This window comes from Ceratotherium simum, chromosome 14 (genome assembly GCF_057802395.1).
Source record: "Ceratotherium simum simum isolate JZ-2026a chromosome 14, ASM5780239v1, whole genome shotgun sequence".
Classification (NCBI taxonomy): Eukaryota; Metazoa; Chordata; class Mammalia; order Perissodactyla; family Rhinocerotidae; genus Ceratotherium; species Ceratotherium simum.
Window position 1 is genome coordinate 42,523,642 of NC_141913.1, and position 17,582 is coordinate 42,541,223.

Consider the following 17,582-nt stretch of genomic DNA (forward strand, 5'->3'; position numbering starts at 1 on the left):
ATATCTATACCCCCAGGTTCACTGCAACATTATTCGCAATAGACAAGACATGGAAACAACCTAAGTGTCTATCAATGGATGAACAGATAAAGAAAATGTGGTGTATGTATATTCCATTATATATATACATATATTGGATAATATAATGGATAATATTCCATTAATATATATATGTTATAATGGAATATTATCAGCCATAAAAAAGAAGGAAATCCTGTCACTTTGTGACAACATGGACGTAACTTGAGAGCATTATGCTAAGTGAAATAAGTCAGACGGAGAAAGACAAATACTGTATGATCTCACTTATATGTGGAATCTAAAAAAGCCAAACTCAGAAACAGAAAGTAGATTGGTGATTACCGGGAGCAACAGGATAGGGAGGGGAAATGAACAGATGTTGGTCAAAGGGTACAAACTTCTGGTTATAAGATGAATAAGTTCTGGGAATCTAATGTACAGCATGGTGACTATAGTTAACAACATCGTATTATATACTTGAAAGTTGCTAAGAGAAATCTTAAATGTTCTCACTCCCACCACCACAACAAAAAAAACAGTAATTACGTGAGGTGATGGATGTATTATCTAACCTTATTGTGGTAATCATTTTGCAATGTATACATGCATCAAATAATCTTGTTTTACTCCTTAAACTTACACAATGTTATATGTCAATTATATCACAATAAAGCCGGGAAAAAAAATCATTCTAAAAAAAAACAAGACTGATTTCTGGAAGGGAGTAGAGGAAAGTTTCATATCCTTTGAAAGAAGAATTAGCAAACAAAAGGAAATAATCTAGGATCAAATGGAAGATTTAAATCTGCTTCTTCACTGATTTAAATATTTACTTTTTGGTAAAAAAAGTAACTATTCTGTAGGAAATGTAATTAATATTCAAAGACTATCAAAAACACCTAAAGCCTATCAGCACTCTATAAACCTACAACTGAAAGGAAGAAGTAATGGCTCAAAGATGAAGTTTCTTTAATTTGAGGATAAAAGAAAGAAAACAGCAAGAGATCAGAAAGTGTCAAAGATGACAGCATCAAAGAAATAAGAAAGAAACAGGAACATGAGTTCTTCATATGTTGAAAGAAGAAAGCTGGGAAAAACACCCTTAACAGCAAAATCACAATTCAATTAAATTAAGAAAAATTTTGGACGTGTTTTATGTATCTGGGCAAATAAGGACATTTCGATGATCTAACTGTTTAGGATAACAGTCTTTCAGTTGGTCGAGTCCCCTCCACCCCCTCCAGATTTCTTTTTAATCTAATGAAAAGACAAGCACTCATAAAATATACTGATAGTACACATAAAAATGGCTAGCTACTTATCCTATCATAACCAGGTTTTACAAGTTCCATCTCTACCTTATAATTTTAATTATAGGCAGAAATCACTGCTGCATTCTGTTTAATGCGCTTTTGTTTACATACCCTAATTTGCACTTTTAAAGCTAAGGCATTTCAAGGAGTCAATACATTAGAAATTCATAATTTATATATTTTAGAGAATTCAAATTAGACTGCCATACAATGACCTAGGCATAGGATGTTTGTTATATAAGACAGAATTATTAATTTCTATGATTGCTTCACATCTAAGTTAATCACTTCAAACCTATTCAAGGTAGAACCTACATTAAGATCCAAAAATGTAATCCTAGCTCTAGGCCTCAAAATTCAGCACTCTAAAAGGAATTACAATACCACTAGCTTGAATATCTTACTAAAAGATTGTGATACGGTTAAAGAATAAAAACATTTATATCTACAGGAACCTCAAAAATAGAAACCTCATTGTCTAATTTATTTACTCTATGATCAAAATAACTTCTCCAAATGGAATATTTGGCCATTTATATTATCAATCCAGTTCAATGTAGCTATGCAAAAGCTAACAAAACTGGAAGGACCATTTTTGCCAACTATCTCCTCAATAATAATGTTTATTGATTAGCAGTCATCTGCCATATGTATGTCAAAATATAATTAAGACTAACATCTTTCCTTTACTAAAAAGCCTGAATCTACACTGCAATAGGAGGCGTTACAGAAAATGATTTTAAAAAACATCAAGACAAAAGTTGTCTATTATTTTCCTATATTTTCCCAATGCACAGTCCTATATTTTGAAATCCTATTGGTGAGACAGTAGTCAAATATTACCTCAACTCTTATGTTGAAGATCAAGAAGGGGAAAAGACCACTAATGTCTTAGTATAATCAAAAACATCCAGCAAAAATTGTCAGGTGACATGGGGATAAAGTGAAAAACAGTCCAAACTTTTGGAGAAGTAACCTACTAAATAATTTTAACACTTCTTGTCTATGCAAACTAAAAGAAAGATTAAACCCTCAAAAGATCTGCTTTAAATGACAGGGTTTTTTTGGGGGGTGGGGTGAGATTTAGCTTTTTTGACATATTCTTTTCATTTGAGAACAATCTCATAAACCTTAATAAAAAAAAGGAAAACTTAAAACTATTCAACATACCAAAGAATAAGGAGCAACTAATCTGGTTACTTCAACTTTAAAAATCTAGGTTACCAATATCTCTATAGCCAGATAAACACCCAGTAAATATAATTACTACAGTTTTTACAATCTGTGATTGAACTTAGGTGCAGAAAACAATTAAATTACTGTTAAAATGACCATAATTTGCTACTCGTTTGGTCTTTAACCAAAACATTTGGGTTTACAGACTATATTGAGAATGATTTGGCAAAGAAAAGATAAGAATAAAATCTACTAAATACTATCTGTTCCCAATAAGACAACTCAGATTTCCAATATGGAATTAATATTATGAGTTATTCCACTTTCTTTATCTTTCGGGCTTTTTTGAAGCAAACAGTCTTAATCACATACTTTCAAAATTTTCAATTAATAAAAACATCTTTACAAGGAAACGATTTTAAAATCACCAGAAAGGCAAAGGACAAGATGTTCAAGACTTTAGACAGTACCTAAGAAAGAATACCATCAGGGAATGGCTTTATCAAGGTGGGCAAAGTTGAGAATGGCAGAATTCCTTCCCTGTTGTAATGAATATACTGAAACTACGGACAGTTTGACTCTCCCTGGGTGCGGTAGTAAAACAGAAGGAAAAAGCCTGGTACAGAAAGCTGAATGGCCCAAAGAAAACCTAAGTGGTGACAAGAGCCTAAAGGCACATGCAGGTACGCATCTTTTATATTGGATGTGATACACTTACATGGCCCCTGTTGAATCTCTTGGGGACCAACAGTAAAGCAAGTCTAGAACTTCAAATCTTGAGACATCTATAGCAAGATGCTGATCCAATGTGGCTCCAAATATCTTCTGTTTTCCTGGCTCACCTGAAGAGGAAAAAACACTACAGAGGATGTGGGAACTGAATTGCTTTATGTAGTTTCTTCTAGAGCAACTGTCTGAAAGTTTTGGCCCAATCCTTTATGAAGTCTGCAGATGAGACACTTGAGGGACTATCGAACAACAAAATTCAAATGAAAAGGTGGAGTGAGATATCTAGAAGGGGAATATGAGAGCAAAAGATAATCGTCGTAGGTAAATCAGTGTTTCTAATCCATAAGTGGGAGGAGGCAGAGAAAGGAGAGAAAAACTATGCACAGATGTTTCTCCCTCCACTCCCTCACCCCAATTGCTACTAAAATTCACGAAGTACCTAAACTTTTTGACCACAATTAGGGAGTGAATAAGCAAGATTACTTGGAAAGTTTACGCATTTTGTCAAGTCTCCCTCCCCTGGCTATGTGGCATTATTAAGCAGCAGGGAGGCCTTTCAGACAATACTTTTTTCTAAGAAAGATTCTGGTGGAATACAGCATAAAGCAATAAAGAAAGAGAAAAATAAATTCAATTTATACAAAAATGGAAGTCACAGGACAATATACTGTATTGACAAAGTTTATTTAATTCTGTTTTTCAAAAGGGGAGGGATAGTTTTGGTGTAACAAGAAATCAGAACAAAAAGTAGTTTCCAAATAATAGAAAATATTTTTAAACTGAGCAACACAGACTGCATGCTTCATCCCCTTAGGAAATATTATCCCTGGAAAGATCATCTTTAAAAAACTAAGATTAGCAGAACCAAATCTGATATACATTACCATACAAGAGCATAAAAATGTAGTCCATAATATTAAATTAATTTAGATTCATTTTTAATTAACTTCTTAATTTTTTTCTTAAAACATTTTACCTAAATATTGTATTATTCAAGTTATTCTCCAGCATTCATGTAATAGCCTAGGACATAAAACAATTTTCTTTCCAAATACATTCCATTTAACCAGAGTTTACTTGGACTATGTCTGGTAAAAATACCAGAATTTTCTGAAAAAATAAGATTGGAGAATCAATTAGATCCTTACCTGACGTGGCTGTTCATTCATTCGTTGTGGGTCTGATTTCACTTTATTACTAGGATGATTTGTGACTTTGGTTACTGGTTGTTTGAAAATTGATGCTGTTTGTCTAATTGGCAATGTCGTATTCAAGTCTGGTTTACCCTGTGGATGAAGGATATAATTTATTAATAAATATTATGTGTAAATATAAGTAGATGAATTCTTTTTTTATTAATTTAATATTCATTACTTTAAATCAGATTATTTCAAACTTCTCAGTCTATCTCAGCATTTTAAATACTCTAAAGCACATTTTAAGCATTTTATTATGTAAGGCATGCATGAAGTTTTGTCACAAAAAGCTTTTTGCGTACTGTTAAATGTAAGAAAATTATCTATATAAAATTCAAAATTAATTTGACTAGCAAAGTACTAAGGATTTTTAAATGAACAAATCTGTTTAAGGTTGGGTCATACAAAAGGAAGGAGAACTTTCAGGACAACAATCAGGACAGCAGTCATTTCTACATTCTCAGGATGGAGGAAAATAATGGTATACTTGGCTATTAGAATATAAACTAGCTGATCAGCGATCAGCTGTTAGAAGGCCAGGCTCACATAAAACCACATAACTTAACCTTCCCCTTTTATAGAAAAAAAGATAGAAAGGGAAGTTCTAATTCCAGCAAACAGAACTCAATTTAGAAAAATGTAATAAGGAAATATTCCTTATTTTTATATCACATTCAATACTTTTAAAGAAGAGACTTAAAACTGAAGTTTCAGAAAATCAAGCAACATACTCATCTACTTTTATTCAACCAGTAAATAAAACGTAAGATATGTTCTAGTGAAGTCAAAACGTGGCACAGAATTGCTATTAAGTTCATTTGCAATACTCTTAAAAACAGTGAGGGGGAGGAGAAAGAAAAAGAACAAAATGTGATTTAATCATTGTGTATTCTGATTCTGGCAAAAAATATAAAAGGTCATATATACCTGAAAACAATATACATCTAGTATTTTTGATGTAGAAATACACTTGAAAAATCTACAGGACAATCAATTAACTTTTATCTTTACAACTATCTCCAGATAAAAATTGTAATATCAACTTCCAGACTCCAAAACAGTGGTTCTCAAACTAGGGCATGCATCAGAATCACCCAGAGGGTTTATTAAAACACAGATTACTGGCCTCACTCCCAGAGATTCTGATTCAGTAGGTCTGAGGTGGGGCCTGGGAATTTGCACTTCCATTAAGGTCTCAGGTAATGCTGATGCTGCTGATCCAGGGACCATACCTGGAGAACCACTGCTCTAAAACACAGATTGCAAATTGGTGGCAGGTGGACCAAGTCTAATTCATAGATGTGTTTTGTTCAGTGTCTTTAATAAAGTAAGCCAACATCTACAAATCTGGAGACTTCACATAAAATCTAGAATTCTAGCTTCTCTTAAAAACTCCAACATTTAGAAATACTGGACTTGATTTGGCCACAACAGGCCATGATTGATTAGTAATAGCTGCGCACTAGAGGTGTCCAGGGTTTTCCTTTTGCAAAATTCCTCAACAACTCACATTTGTTATCAGTCTGAGCTCTGTAGGCATTGAGTTTGTGACCTCTGCTTAAAAAATATTAGCGATGCCTAGAAAGGCAAGCATCACAATAAATTAATCTCACAATTATTACAATTACAGAATTATTTAGACCCACTGTTAAATGTGCCTCCACCATCCCCCTCCCATAAACACACCCCTCTTCTCTGTATGTGCTGAGCATGATTGTCATTCCTTTATCTCACTCAATTTTCTCCCAGTGTATGTGCTTACCTTTAAGAAGATATATTCATCTTAAGTAACTCTAACAATATTATTTCTCATGTATTTGGCTTTTTAATTTTTCTGTATTTTCAAAAAAATATGATTTGGAAGTGTGCAAACTTGTCCGACAGGCTGCAAAGAAACGACTTAGGATGTCATCTCTAAAAAGTGTGAGGCCAGGGCCGGCCCAGTGGCATAGCGGTTAGGTTCACATGCTCCACTTTGGCGGCCCAGGGTTCACAGGTTCGAATCCCGGGAGTGGACGCATGCACCACTCATCAAGCCATGCTGTGGTGGCCTCCCACATACAAAATGGAGGAAGATGGGCACAGATGTTAGCACAGAGCCAATCTTCCTCAGCAAAAAGAGGAGGATTGGCAACAGATGTTAGCTCAGGGCCAATCTTCCTCACCAAAAAAAAAACAAAGTGTATTTTTCAAAAGCTCTCCTGGTAATTCTGATGCACAGAAGGTTTGGACACCTTGATTTATGACATCTAGAGCATTCTGTGGCCCTAAATGAAGCCACCCGAACTATAAAATAGTCAATATTCAATCCTAAAGAAGCTGAACACATAAATGCTTAGAGGAATTTCCTGTCAATAATTAGTTATAATTAGTATGTATCACTAAACAATACATTGTTTAGTTTTTAATGTTTTTGTTCTTTAATAAAGAACAATATATTCTGCTGGTATAAGAACAAAAATGGCATCAGTAGACACAGAAGTATATTGCAACTGTTTGTATGTGCACAGTCGAGTCCGTAAGATTCTCATTGTTATAAAGGATGACTGGAGGCCACAGAGACTATTCTAAACTATGAATCCTGAATCCACAAAGACTGGAAGGAAGCATGGAACACGTAAAACTATTGGTGCTACAATGGTAAGACTGATATTTTTTCATTAAGTTATGTTTTTGGTGCAATGAATAAAAATTAAAAGAAAAATCTGGCTAAAATATTGGAAATATAAAATTAACTGCCGTTTTCTGACAATGAGACAGTTCATTCCCCAGTGGCAAGGAATAAGATTATTCAGGAGAGTGCTGTCTTACTCTTCTCTTGATCTTATTTCGGTTTTTATTTTTTTTTCTCCTTTTAACTGGTCTGAAAGCCCTGAAGACAGAGGAATTTTTTTTTACTAATTAATTTTGTATTCCAAAACCATATCATGTAGTGTAATCTGAAAAGCTGGACTAACTGGTCTTCTCAGAAACTGTCATAAAAACAGTGGTAAATTTTATTACCACTGTCCCAAGGACTGCGAAAGAGTCACTGTTAACTCATGCCCAGTTGTGTCTGAGTTTTTCTAAATAACTACCAATCTCCCATAAACTTAGGCGTTATAAAGCAAGCACTTTTTTATGGGACAAGATTAAGGCTATTCATATATTTGAATATTCCTTTTCAATATAAGAAAAAGTGAAGCAGAAGTTCATTATATTACAAAATTAAACCAGCAAACCCACACATTCTAATATGAGAATGAAAAGTTTTCAACTTTTGCTCAGTCTTCTTAGTAGACAAGCTAGCCCTCAAATCAAAATTTAATGTATTTTAAAATAATATGTATATTAGACTGGAAGTATTCAAATAAATAATTTTCGAGGGTCTATTCTATCTCCCTAAGTGCTGGGAGGAATACAAAAATAAATATTTTTTTATTTTTTAAACTTTTACTTCATCTCTTTCCAATAAATATCTGGGATGGCTCTTTGTACACTCAGAAAGGACAAATATGCAGTAAAAATTAACTTTTAAAAATAGAAAATCAAGGACAAGGAGAAAACAAATTTCCTTTTGAAAAGGTTAATAGTGATTGATGCTAGCGCTGAGCATCAAATGCGGATCTGAACTTTCTAGGGGCCTGGGTGAAAAGAGAAACATTAAATTATGTAGATATTATGGTCAGAAAGGAGGAAGCAAACCACTTAACGAAGACAAAAGCTGTCCTGGTATCAAATCTAAAAAAAAAAATTAATAAAGGTACTTAACATCACAACAAATATTAAGCAGATTTCTACTGCTTTTTCTTTTTTCAGTGACCTTCCATAAAAGCCAAGAGCATAACATTTGAAGGACAACTCAGAGAAGGTGAGTCTGAAAGGGACTAAACGAGTGTGGTCTAATTATTGTGTAGTCTTCGGTGATCTGACTTAATTAAGGCTAGAAAAGAGGATTACTAAAGAGGAAGATGAAAAGCATGTAACATAAACCAGTGGTTTTCAAACATTTGTTGCATTCTTACTCCTAAAAGACTTTTGAAAATATACACACTCCACCTACATTTTAAAGTTGCCGCCAAGAATATTTCATTTTTTATTTAATGTAAATAGTTGCAAAGGATGCACTTACTAAAGTATTTTAAATACTGACACTTTAACAATAAACTGTTCCATCTCTTTAAAATGTATCTAACAGAATCTAAATATACCCACCATCAACCACTTACACATGAACAAACTCTTCAATACTTATAAATTTTATTTCACTTTTTTCTCTTTACACTAATAATTCCATTCCTACAGTTATTTCCTATTTTAAACTTGAAAATCTTTAATCGATCATTTGTATGAAATTATTGCTTTAAACTTTCTGTGACCATAAAGCTCTTAGTGATAAAAAAAAAATCCTTCTGGTTTATTACAATTATTAGTATATAACTGACCAAAAATGGTAAATTATAAATTTTAATAAAGAGATAAAAATTAGATAGACATATATTAATGAAAATGATTTATTTAAAAAATAACTACACAGCCTAGGATGAGCTTTACTAATTGCCGGAATAGGATAAGATTTAGCATCAATTCCACTTCTATTCTTCATTTTTTATAGATATAACACCAAGAAACCTTGTTCACATAAATGAGTAAATAAAATGAGTTTTATTCTGTCACTAGTTCTTTGAACTTCTTTTGAGTTATAAGTCAAAATATCACACAGTGAACCACCAAAAAATTTTAATAATAGACATTTATATTAAGTCTTCTGTAAATTTTGTTGCAAGTAAAGAATTGTACTAGCGGAAAGAACTGTTATCTAGTCATTAATTTTCTTAGTAGCAACACCAACATGTCAAATAGTCCCTTTATTAGAGATTAAACATTTTGTACCATGGTAATATTGGGGACAAGTGAAGTGTGCTCTTCTTCTGTAAAATGGGAGAAAGTTGACTATGAAAGGGGAATTGAGGAAAAAAGAACCTGTACTTCTATCACAGGTACATTCTCAGATCAATTAAAGGAAAGAGTACATGGAAGTTAAGGATACTGAAACGTCGTCTTTAAAACCATCCATGCTGGGTATACCATACTATGCTTTCACATAGCATAGTTAGAAGAGAAGGGACTTAAACTATATTTTCTAAATACCACTTTTCTCAGCCTGGCTTTGAAATAAAGCTATATGACAGACAGTTCAGAATTGTACATATTCTATGACAAAAGCCTAGAGAACTCATTTTATCTTTAAAATTCATGCAAAGTTTGGATTTCATTTTAAAAATTAGCCATGTCTTTTTAAGTAAAAATGTTGTTCTACCTATCCAAAATGTTCAAATAAAACTGACACTTCCAAGTATCATATTCATTCTGTGATTTTGCAAATGCCCCATACCTAAGAAATACTCATGCCTCAATTTGAGAAGCAAAGATTTTATTTTTCTAAGGTCAGTTTCTTCATCCTCATAAATGAGGATAAAACAGTAACTACTCATAAGATTCTCATATGCATGTAATATGCTATATACATGAGGTATATGCATATTATACATGAGATAATGCATGTAGGATGCTGCTGCTGCTAATGCAGCTTTCATTCAGTCAGCCTTTGAACAAATACTGAGTGCCTACTATCGGCCAGGCACTGACTGCATGTCGGGTATACAGTCATGAACAAATCACCAGAATCCCTGCCTCAGGGCTTACATTCTAGGGGCAGGGGGAAGACGGCAATTAACAAATAGGTTTATAGTTTACAGTCATGTCGGCACATACATTCTGAATAAACAGCAGCTGATTTCTAGTATTAGCATTAACACGTTATTGAACATGCCACTGAAATTTAGAAACTTAACCTATTAAGCTTTCCCAGAAGGAAAGCTATCCTCTGGTTCACACAAAGTGCCTGAGTGGTATCTTTAGGTCAAACCAAGATTATCCTCAAAAAGGAACTTGAGATTTGCTCCAGAACATGTACAGTAGCCAATAGCTAATGCCTTTCCACAAAATCGAAAGTCAACAATGCAAAGTTTACAATCCTTCAAGTTTTTTTATTGAGATATAATTCACACACCATAAAATTCACCATTTTAAAATGTATAATTCAGTGGTTTTTAGTATATTCACAAGGTTGTGCAACTTTCATAGGTTTTGGCAAAAAGCAAAGAAAAATATATCTGGGATCTATGATTTTGTACTCAAAATCCACACAGTGTAATACCCTAAGTGAGGAACAAGATGTTTCCTTTTTTTAAGGAAGCAAATAGGTGGACTACACTTTGAACTCATTATAAAAGGACTTATACTGGTAGTAAATTGAAGAGGTGGAGGATTGAAATTCATCATAGAAAACAAGTTTTGAAGAGTTCTGCTTGAAAAATAACTTCTTGGAGCTTTAGTTAACATGAGGTCATTAAAGGAATTATGGCAAAAGATGCTAATAGAGCAGCTCTACTAAAACTAAGACATCTAGTGCATGGAATTCATTATCTCCTTCACAGCTAGGTTAGCACTAGCTACGTCCACACCTTTGGGAGAACTGTGGAAACAGTCGCACAAACAGTTTTCTATAGGGCTTAACTTTCTTGCTGACCTAGAGTCTAGAAAGTTAGGTAACTCTGCAGGACCTATAAAACTTAGTGAAACAACGGAAAACTGGGCATCTGAAATAAATCCTGCCAAAGCCATACATACCATAAGCAACTATGTTCCCAAACCTACCTTCATTATCTGCACGAAAGTCAAGCCCAGGCCCTCTCAAAAGGTTCTATGTATCACACTTGGATACATTTGAAGCACTAACTTGTAATATGATAAACCTAATATCATACTGAACAGATATTCTCATCAGCAAGCCTATTTCCTAACACGGCTAAAGTTCTTCTGTCCACTTTTTGCTTTTTAGCAATCTTCATCAAATCAATATCTAAATACTTAGCTCAAATTAGCCAAAAAGTAGAACAGTGCTGTTAGCTCACAATAGCTTATTAGTTATCTTCACTTATTAGCTAAAGATAAATACCCTTTATTTATTTATTAAAGATATTTCTGCATATGAGAAAGTTAGAAGTTATTTGGACAAGAGAATACTTAATAGTTCTAGTGTCCTTTGCTACATCTTACGCTTTCTTGCTTTATTCATTCAACAAGCACTGTCCAAGTCACCATCATCCCTTCCTGGAAATTTACAATAGCCTTCTTAACTGGCCCCTGACTTCCACTTCTGCACTGCTACAATACATTCTCCACACAGCAGCCAAAATAATCATATTGCCCCCTACATCAAGTCCACAAATAGCATTCCATGTCACTCCTTAGGCTGGTTTACCAAGCCCTGTGATTAGGTCCGTCTACTTCCTTCACCTCACCTAGTGCCCCCTCCCACTCACTAAACTCCAGCCACTGTGGCCTACTTTCTGCCCACATATGCTGAACATATCCTGCCTTAGGGATTTTGTACTGACTATTCCCTCTGCATGGAATGCTCTTCTCTCTGGTTTTTGTATAGCTGACTCTTTGTCATTCAGATCTCAGCCTAAAAATCACCCCCACAAAGAAAACTTTCCTGATCATTCAGCCTAAAATAGCTACCCAATCTCAATCATTCTAATTCACTGTGTAGCATTTAATATTTAAATTATGTATTAGTTTATCATCCCACTAGACTATAAGGTCCATGAACACAGAAACTTCCTCTACTGTATCCACAGAATCTGGAATAATGCCTGAGCACATAGAATGTGCTAAAAAAAAAAAAAAAAATCTGTGGAATAAATGATGCATGAACTGTCTATGACACGTAAGGTCTTGTGTTTTGCAGCCCTTACTTACCCTTACTATTCATCTCACTTTCTGCCTTAAATTTACAGGTGCTACGTAAGTGGAAAATATTACAATTCAATGTAGTCTACAATACCCATCTCAAAATTATTAAGCATAGAGTCATCTGTATTATCTGCCTCAAGATTATCAACATGAGAAATAATCCCTAGACTTGTTCCATCTATTACTATTTAACATGAAGTCACGCTTATAGACACACGGCCAGCGTCTTCCTCTGAGTCACACAGCCAGCCCTACACAAGTATGCCGCGGGAAAATCATCCTCAGTCCACAGATGGTGTTTCTGGCAAAGTCACTGTCATAGTGCTGTTATATCATGAAATTATGGGAAATAAAGAGAACAAAGAATCTAGAACTCAGCAGACTGCCAACATGAGATTAAGACATCAAAACAAACTATGCACATTGGCAGGAAGCATGCAATGCTGCTCTTAGAGAGTTACAGTTCAGGAAGAATTTTCTTCAATTATGAGTCTGAAAACTTAGATCATGTCACTGTAACTAATTTGCCATAGTAACTTTTCATCTGTATAGTTAGAAAGGAAAATAACCTAAAATTCAGCAGTGGTTCTAGACAGAGGAGACTGGTATGGAGATTAATACCTTGGGGCAAAGTGCAAGGTCAATTAATAGGATATCAATGGTAAATTATAGACATGGTTATCTCTTGGTTGAGTTTCACAGAAAGTTTAACTGGTAAGAACAATATTAACTTGGAGATAAACAGAGCTACTCAACCTTGGATACTAATAAACTTTAACGAGAATTAAGCTTGCCCCAAATGGTAAACTATTCTCCCTTAGGGAGGTAAGCAAAGGAGTTTAAGGAGCCCATACTCTGCTGAGTAGTCCTGTAACAGATCACTCACGTAGAAGGGTGAGAATTAAGGTTAGAAATCAAGTCAGTTCCTCTGAGGCTCAGAGTTCCAGACAGGTCCTAGTTGCCTAAGAAAAGTCATATAAGTTCATTTATAATATTAATCCAGCAAAGGTATATATATCTCCTTTCTAAAAAGTCAGGACTGTAACATTTCAACTGTTTGTGTACTCCACTCTAGCAATTCTCAAAACGAATCCCATCACACCTCACATCCCTGTCTATCTTGGTTAACAACCAAATAGCCAAGTCTCTCAGATCATACATTATCACCCACCACTCATCCTCATAAACTTCTGTACACCCACCCCATAGTTCTAGTGGCTCTCAAACTTTCTTGACCTCAACTAAGAGTAGAAATGCATTTTACATCATGACTCAGTACACACAAGTGTGTATCACGAAAGTCGCCTAAAATACTCACCCTTACTAAATGTGATGTGCACTATTTTCTATCCTATTGTATTTCATATTTTAAAAATTCTAGTCATGACCAATTACATTGATTTAATAATCTTAAGTTTAAAAACCAATCCCCTAACCTTACCCTTCCCACCCCATCCCCCATCCTTACACTGTGCACTCTTGAATGACTGATCAGCAGGCTCTCCCACATCAATATGTTCTCTGAACATTCTCTCCAGTTCCTGGACTTATTGAATCGTGGCTGTCCCTCGAAGATAATATCTCCTCTAAAGTTCTCTCAAATGAAGGCTTTTTCCCTCTTTCTATCTCTCTCTTTTACAACTGCATTTCTAAGGGCCAGGAAGTAGTATAGGTTTCCTCCTTTCTCCCCATTTTTCTCAAGTCATTGCTCCATTTTTCGCTCCTTCAAAAACACCAGCTCCTTTGAAGCTCATAGGATCCGGCTATACCACCCTCCGCCACTCCTCCCTGCTTTCTCCTTCATTCACTAGACTTTGGTTTCTGTTTCATGTCTTCCTCTGCATGCCAACTCTTGTCCTCATTCTCAGAGGCCTCAATACCCATGTGGATAACTCACCCAGCATCCTGATTCCACTGACCTATTCCTCTCCTCAACCTCACCCACCTAACATTATAGTCACAGGCTTGTCAACACTAGTAACTATACCATCTCCTGTAGCTCAAGCAACCAACTCTCCAATTTCTACTTCCTATCCTTGGAGCATAGTTAGGATTGCCCTCTGCCTTCTTTGTCTCATCAATATCTCCCATCCATTGACTGTCTTATTGTCTCACTGTTCTTTATAACCCCTTTCCATTCCTTCCTACCCAGTATAGATTCCACGGTCCATCATCATTATTACACTGCAAACGTGCTTAACTTTCTTGACCTCGGTGGTTTTTCCACTTGTGCTATAGACTCCATTCTTCTTAATCTTTCTAAAGTCTTTAAAATGGGAGATTAACCAAATCAGCATCCCTTTCATCTCTACTATCCAGTGATTCTCTTCCCTACCCAAGAAAATTTATTGACATAATTGTCCACACTGACCAATTTTCTCTCTCATTCACTTTCAACCCAATCCAATCTGGCTTCTGTTCCCACTGAAACAATTGTTATCAAGGTTATTAATAACCTTCATGTTGCCAAACTCAGTGGAAATTTCTGTCTTTCTGCATTCAACCTTTCAGTAGCAATCAATGTAATTGACCACTCTCCTTTTTGAAACATTCTCCTCTCCCATGTCTCTCCCACATTACTACCCATTCTTTCACAATTTACTTCGCTGATTCCTTCTACTCTAACCAAATTCTAATCATTGGATTTTCTCAGAGCTTGGTTCTGGATCCTTTCCTATATCTGGGTAATTTCCTCCAGTCTCCTTACTTGGGACACTACCTATGTGCTAATGACTTACCAGCTCAGGCTTCTCAATTAGTATACCAACTGCATACATAACATCCCCATTTGGATTTTTGTTTTTTTTGTGTGTGAGGAGGACTAGCCGTGAGCTAACATCTGATGCCAATCCTCCCTTTTTTTTTTCTTGAGGAAGACTGGCCCTGAGCTAACATCCATACCCATCTTCCTCTACTTTATATGGGACGCCACCACAGCACAGCTTAACAAGTGGTGGTGCGTCGGTGTGCGCCCGGGATCCGAAGCTGCGAACCCCAGGCCGCCAAAGCGGAGCGCGCGCACTTAACCACTTGCGCCACCAAGCCAGTCCCCCCATTTGGATGTTTGATAAGCTTCTCAAACTTTGCATATTCAAAGTTGAATTGATTTTATCCACTCATATAAATTCCTTCCTAAGGCAATCCCAGTAAATGGCAACCCAATCCACCTATTCAATCTAAAAACTAAGGGCTCACACTTGAGTCTTCTGTCATCTCCCACACCCAATTCATTAGCGAATCCCACCCAGTCTATATTCAAAACAGAACTAGAATCTATCCGCGTCTCTCCATTAACACGTCTAGGCCATCATCATTCCACATTGGACTATTATAACAGCTAATTGCTCCTCACTTCCATTTTTGTCAATTTCATTTCAAATTAATAAAAACCTGTACTCAACAGTGGCCCACACTTAAGGGAGATGCCAGTAATCCCTTGTAAGGACTTCAAGCCCTAGAAATGCTAGATTTCTCACCTGTGATCCATTCCCTCTCCCTCTCCACCTTTAACTATATCCAACAGACAGACCAGAAGACATGCCATTCAGCAAGGGCTTAATATTCTTAGAAAAAGAGTATCAGCATCTTTGGGAAAGACTTTAGTTACTTTCCAGATAGGCCAGGAATGTTGGTGGTAGGAATGAGGTCTCTGTTTTCAGTTTGGATGGAAAGATTCTAGGAAGGGAGAAGCCTAGGGACAGTTCTTACCACAATATGCTCTACCAGGAGCTGGTTACCAGAATGATCCTACCACAGGGCTCTTTAGTGGTGGTTAATTAACCACGGGGTTCCTAGGACAGAAATAAGTCAGCCCACTTACTACTTCAATAACTGAAAAATTCCTTATCAGTTAAAACAAAGGCCTAATTTGAGCTACAGCAAGTGAACTGGTCCCTCACGCCTTCTGCCAAGGCCTTGCTCCCTTTCCTGCTTCTAAAACAGTGGTTATTAAATTTTCAGCTACAGTCTCCTTTGAGAGTTTGATGAAGATAGACTCTCTCCTTAGAAAAATGCACAACAGAAAATACTGCACACAGTTCAAAGGTTCCTGGAGGGCCTCCTGAAACATGGGCTCTCAGGTTAGACATCTCCCTGACTCTCTATTGATTTCCTTCACGTTGGCCTCTCAACCTTTAAAGGAAAAATAACAATAATAATAACGTTCCTTGATATGCATTCTCTTCTGAATATTGTCCTCTCTCCGCCACCTCTCCTTCAAGCTTCATAAGAGTAGTCTAACCATTTTTATGGGGATAGGGTAAAAATGCAGATGTTTGTAAATGGCAGAGTACCTCTGGAAGGACATACAAAAAGACACTGGTTAAGAAGTTTTATCTAGGGAAGAGGACTGGGCCTGAGAGACTGAAGAGGGAGGGAGACATTTTTCATTGAATATTCTTTTCACTATGTGTACAAATTACCTAATCAAATAATAATAAATCAAAATTTACAAAACTTTAAAAGAGCAGGCTACTTTTGCTTCTAATTTCTCATTTCCCAGAAACTTTCTGGCATTTTAAATATGACTTCTGGTCCTTCTATCCCTCAAAGCTGGTTACGTTAGGTCACCAGATGCCTTCTAATTTGGAAATCCAACCGATAGTACAAAGTTTTTATCCTCCTTGATCTCTCCATGGCATTTAACAAAAATTTTCTTTCCTAGGCTTATATAACAGCATTCTCTTGATTCTCCTAACTTTCTTGAAGTTCTTTCTTACTCTCCACAAGACTATTTATTCATTTATTCACTGCCTACAGTGTCACAAGATACTTTTCTTCTATTTGCCCTTATGTCGAGCAAACTCAGTCAGTTAGGGCAAACCACTATGACAGGAGTTCTCAACGTGTGACCTGGGAGTTCCTGGGGGTCCACAAGATCCTTTCAGAAGTCCAAGAAACAAAAAAAATTGAGTTAAACTCAATCTCACCCCATCCCAAATTTGCTCTTCTTCCCCTATTCCCTATCCACCCCTGCCCCAAGTGACTCAAGAATTGTAGCAGGCTTCAACAATCCCCTCTCTCTGCAATCATCAGGTACTTACGGCTATTAATTTCTCTTGATTGAGTCTCACATCTTTCCATACCTCCTGCTACACCATTAATTCAAGCCATCAAAATTTCTCTGGATGACAACAGCCCAAACTGCTCTACTTTCAGTTTCACTTTTTCCCAACTCCATTGCACCCATTCCATATCCAATACCCAATCTGATTCCCACCATCACCATCAGCTCACTTAAGTTTCTCAAACTACACAGATATTGCCCCCAAGATATATTAGTTCTCTATAAGAATTCATTTTTATTATTTTGTTGAAGATAATTAAAACAAGCACCTGCTAGATT

The 17,582-nt window shown here is 35.9% G+C and overlaps 1 protein-coding gene across 1 annotated transcript in view; it reads right to left on the reverse strand.

Annotated features, from left to right (window-relative positions):
* The window catches only part of MBD2 (methyl-CpG binding domain protein 2), a 70,494-nt gene that overhangs the window by 32,844 nt on the left and 20,068 nt on the right, over positions 1-17,582 (reverse strand). Inside the window, exon 3 of the mRNA XM_014781293.2 lies at positions 4,388-4,525. Within this exon, the coding sequence (XP_014636779.2) occupies positions 4,388-4,525 (138 nt within the window). The remainder of the gene's footprint in view (positions 1-4,387; positions 4,526-17,582) is intronic.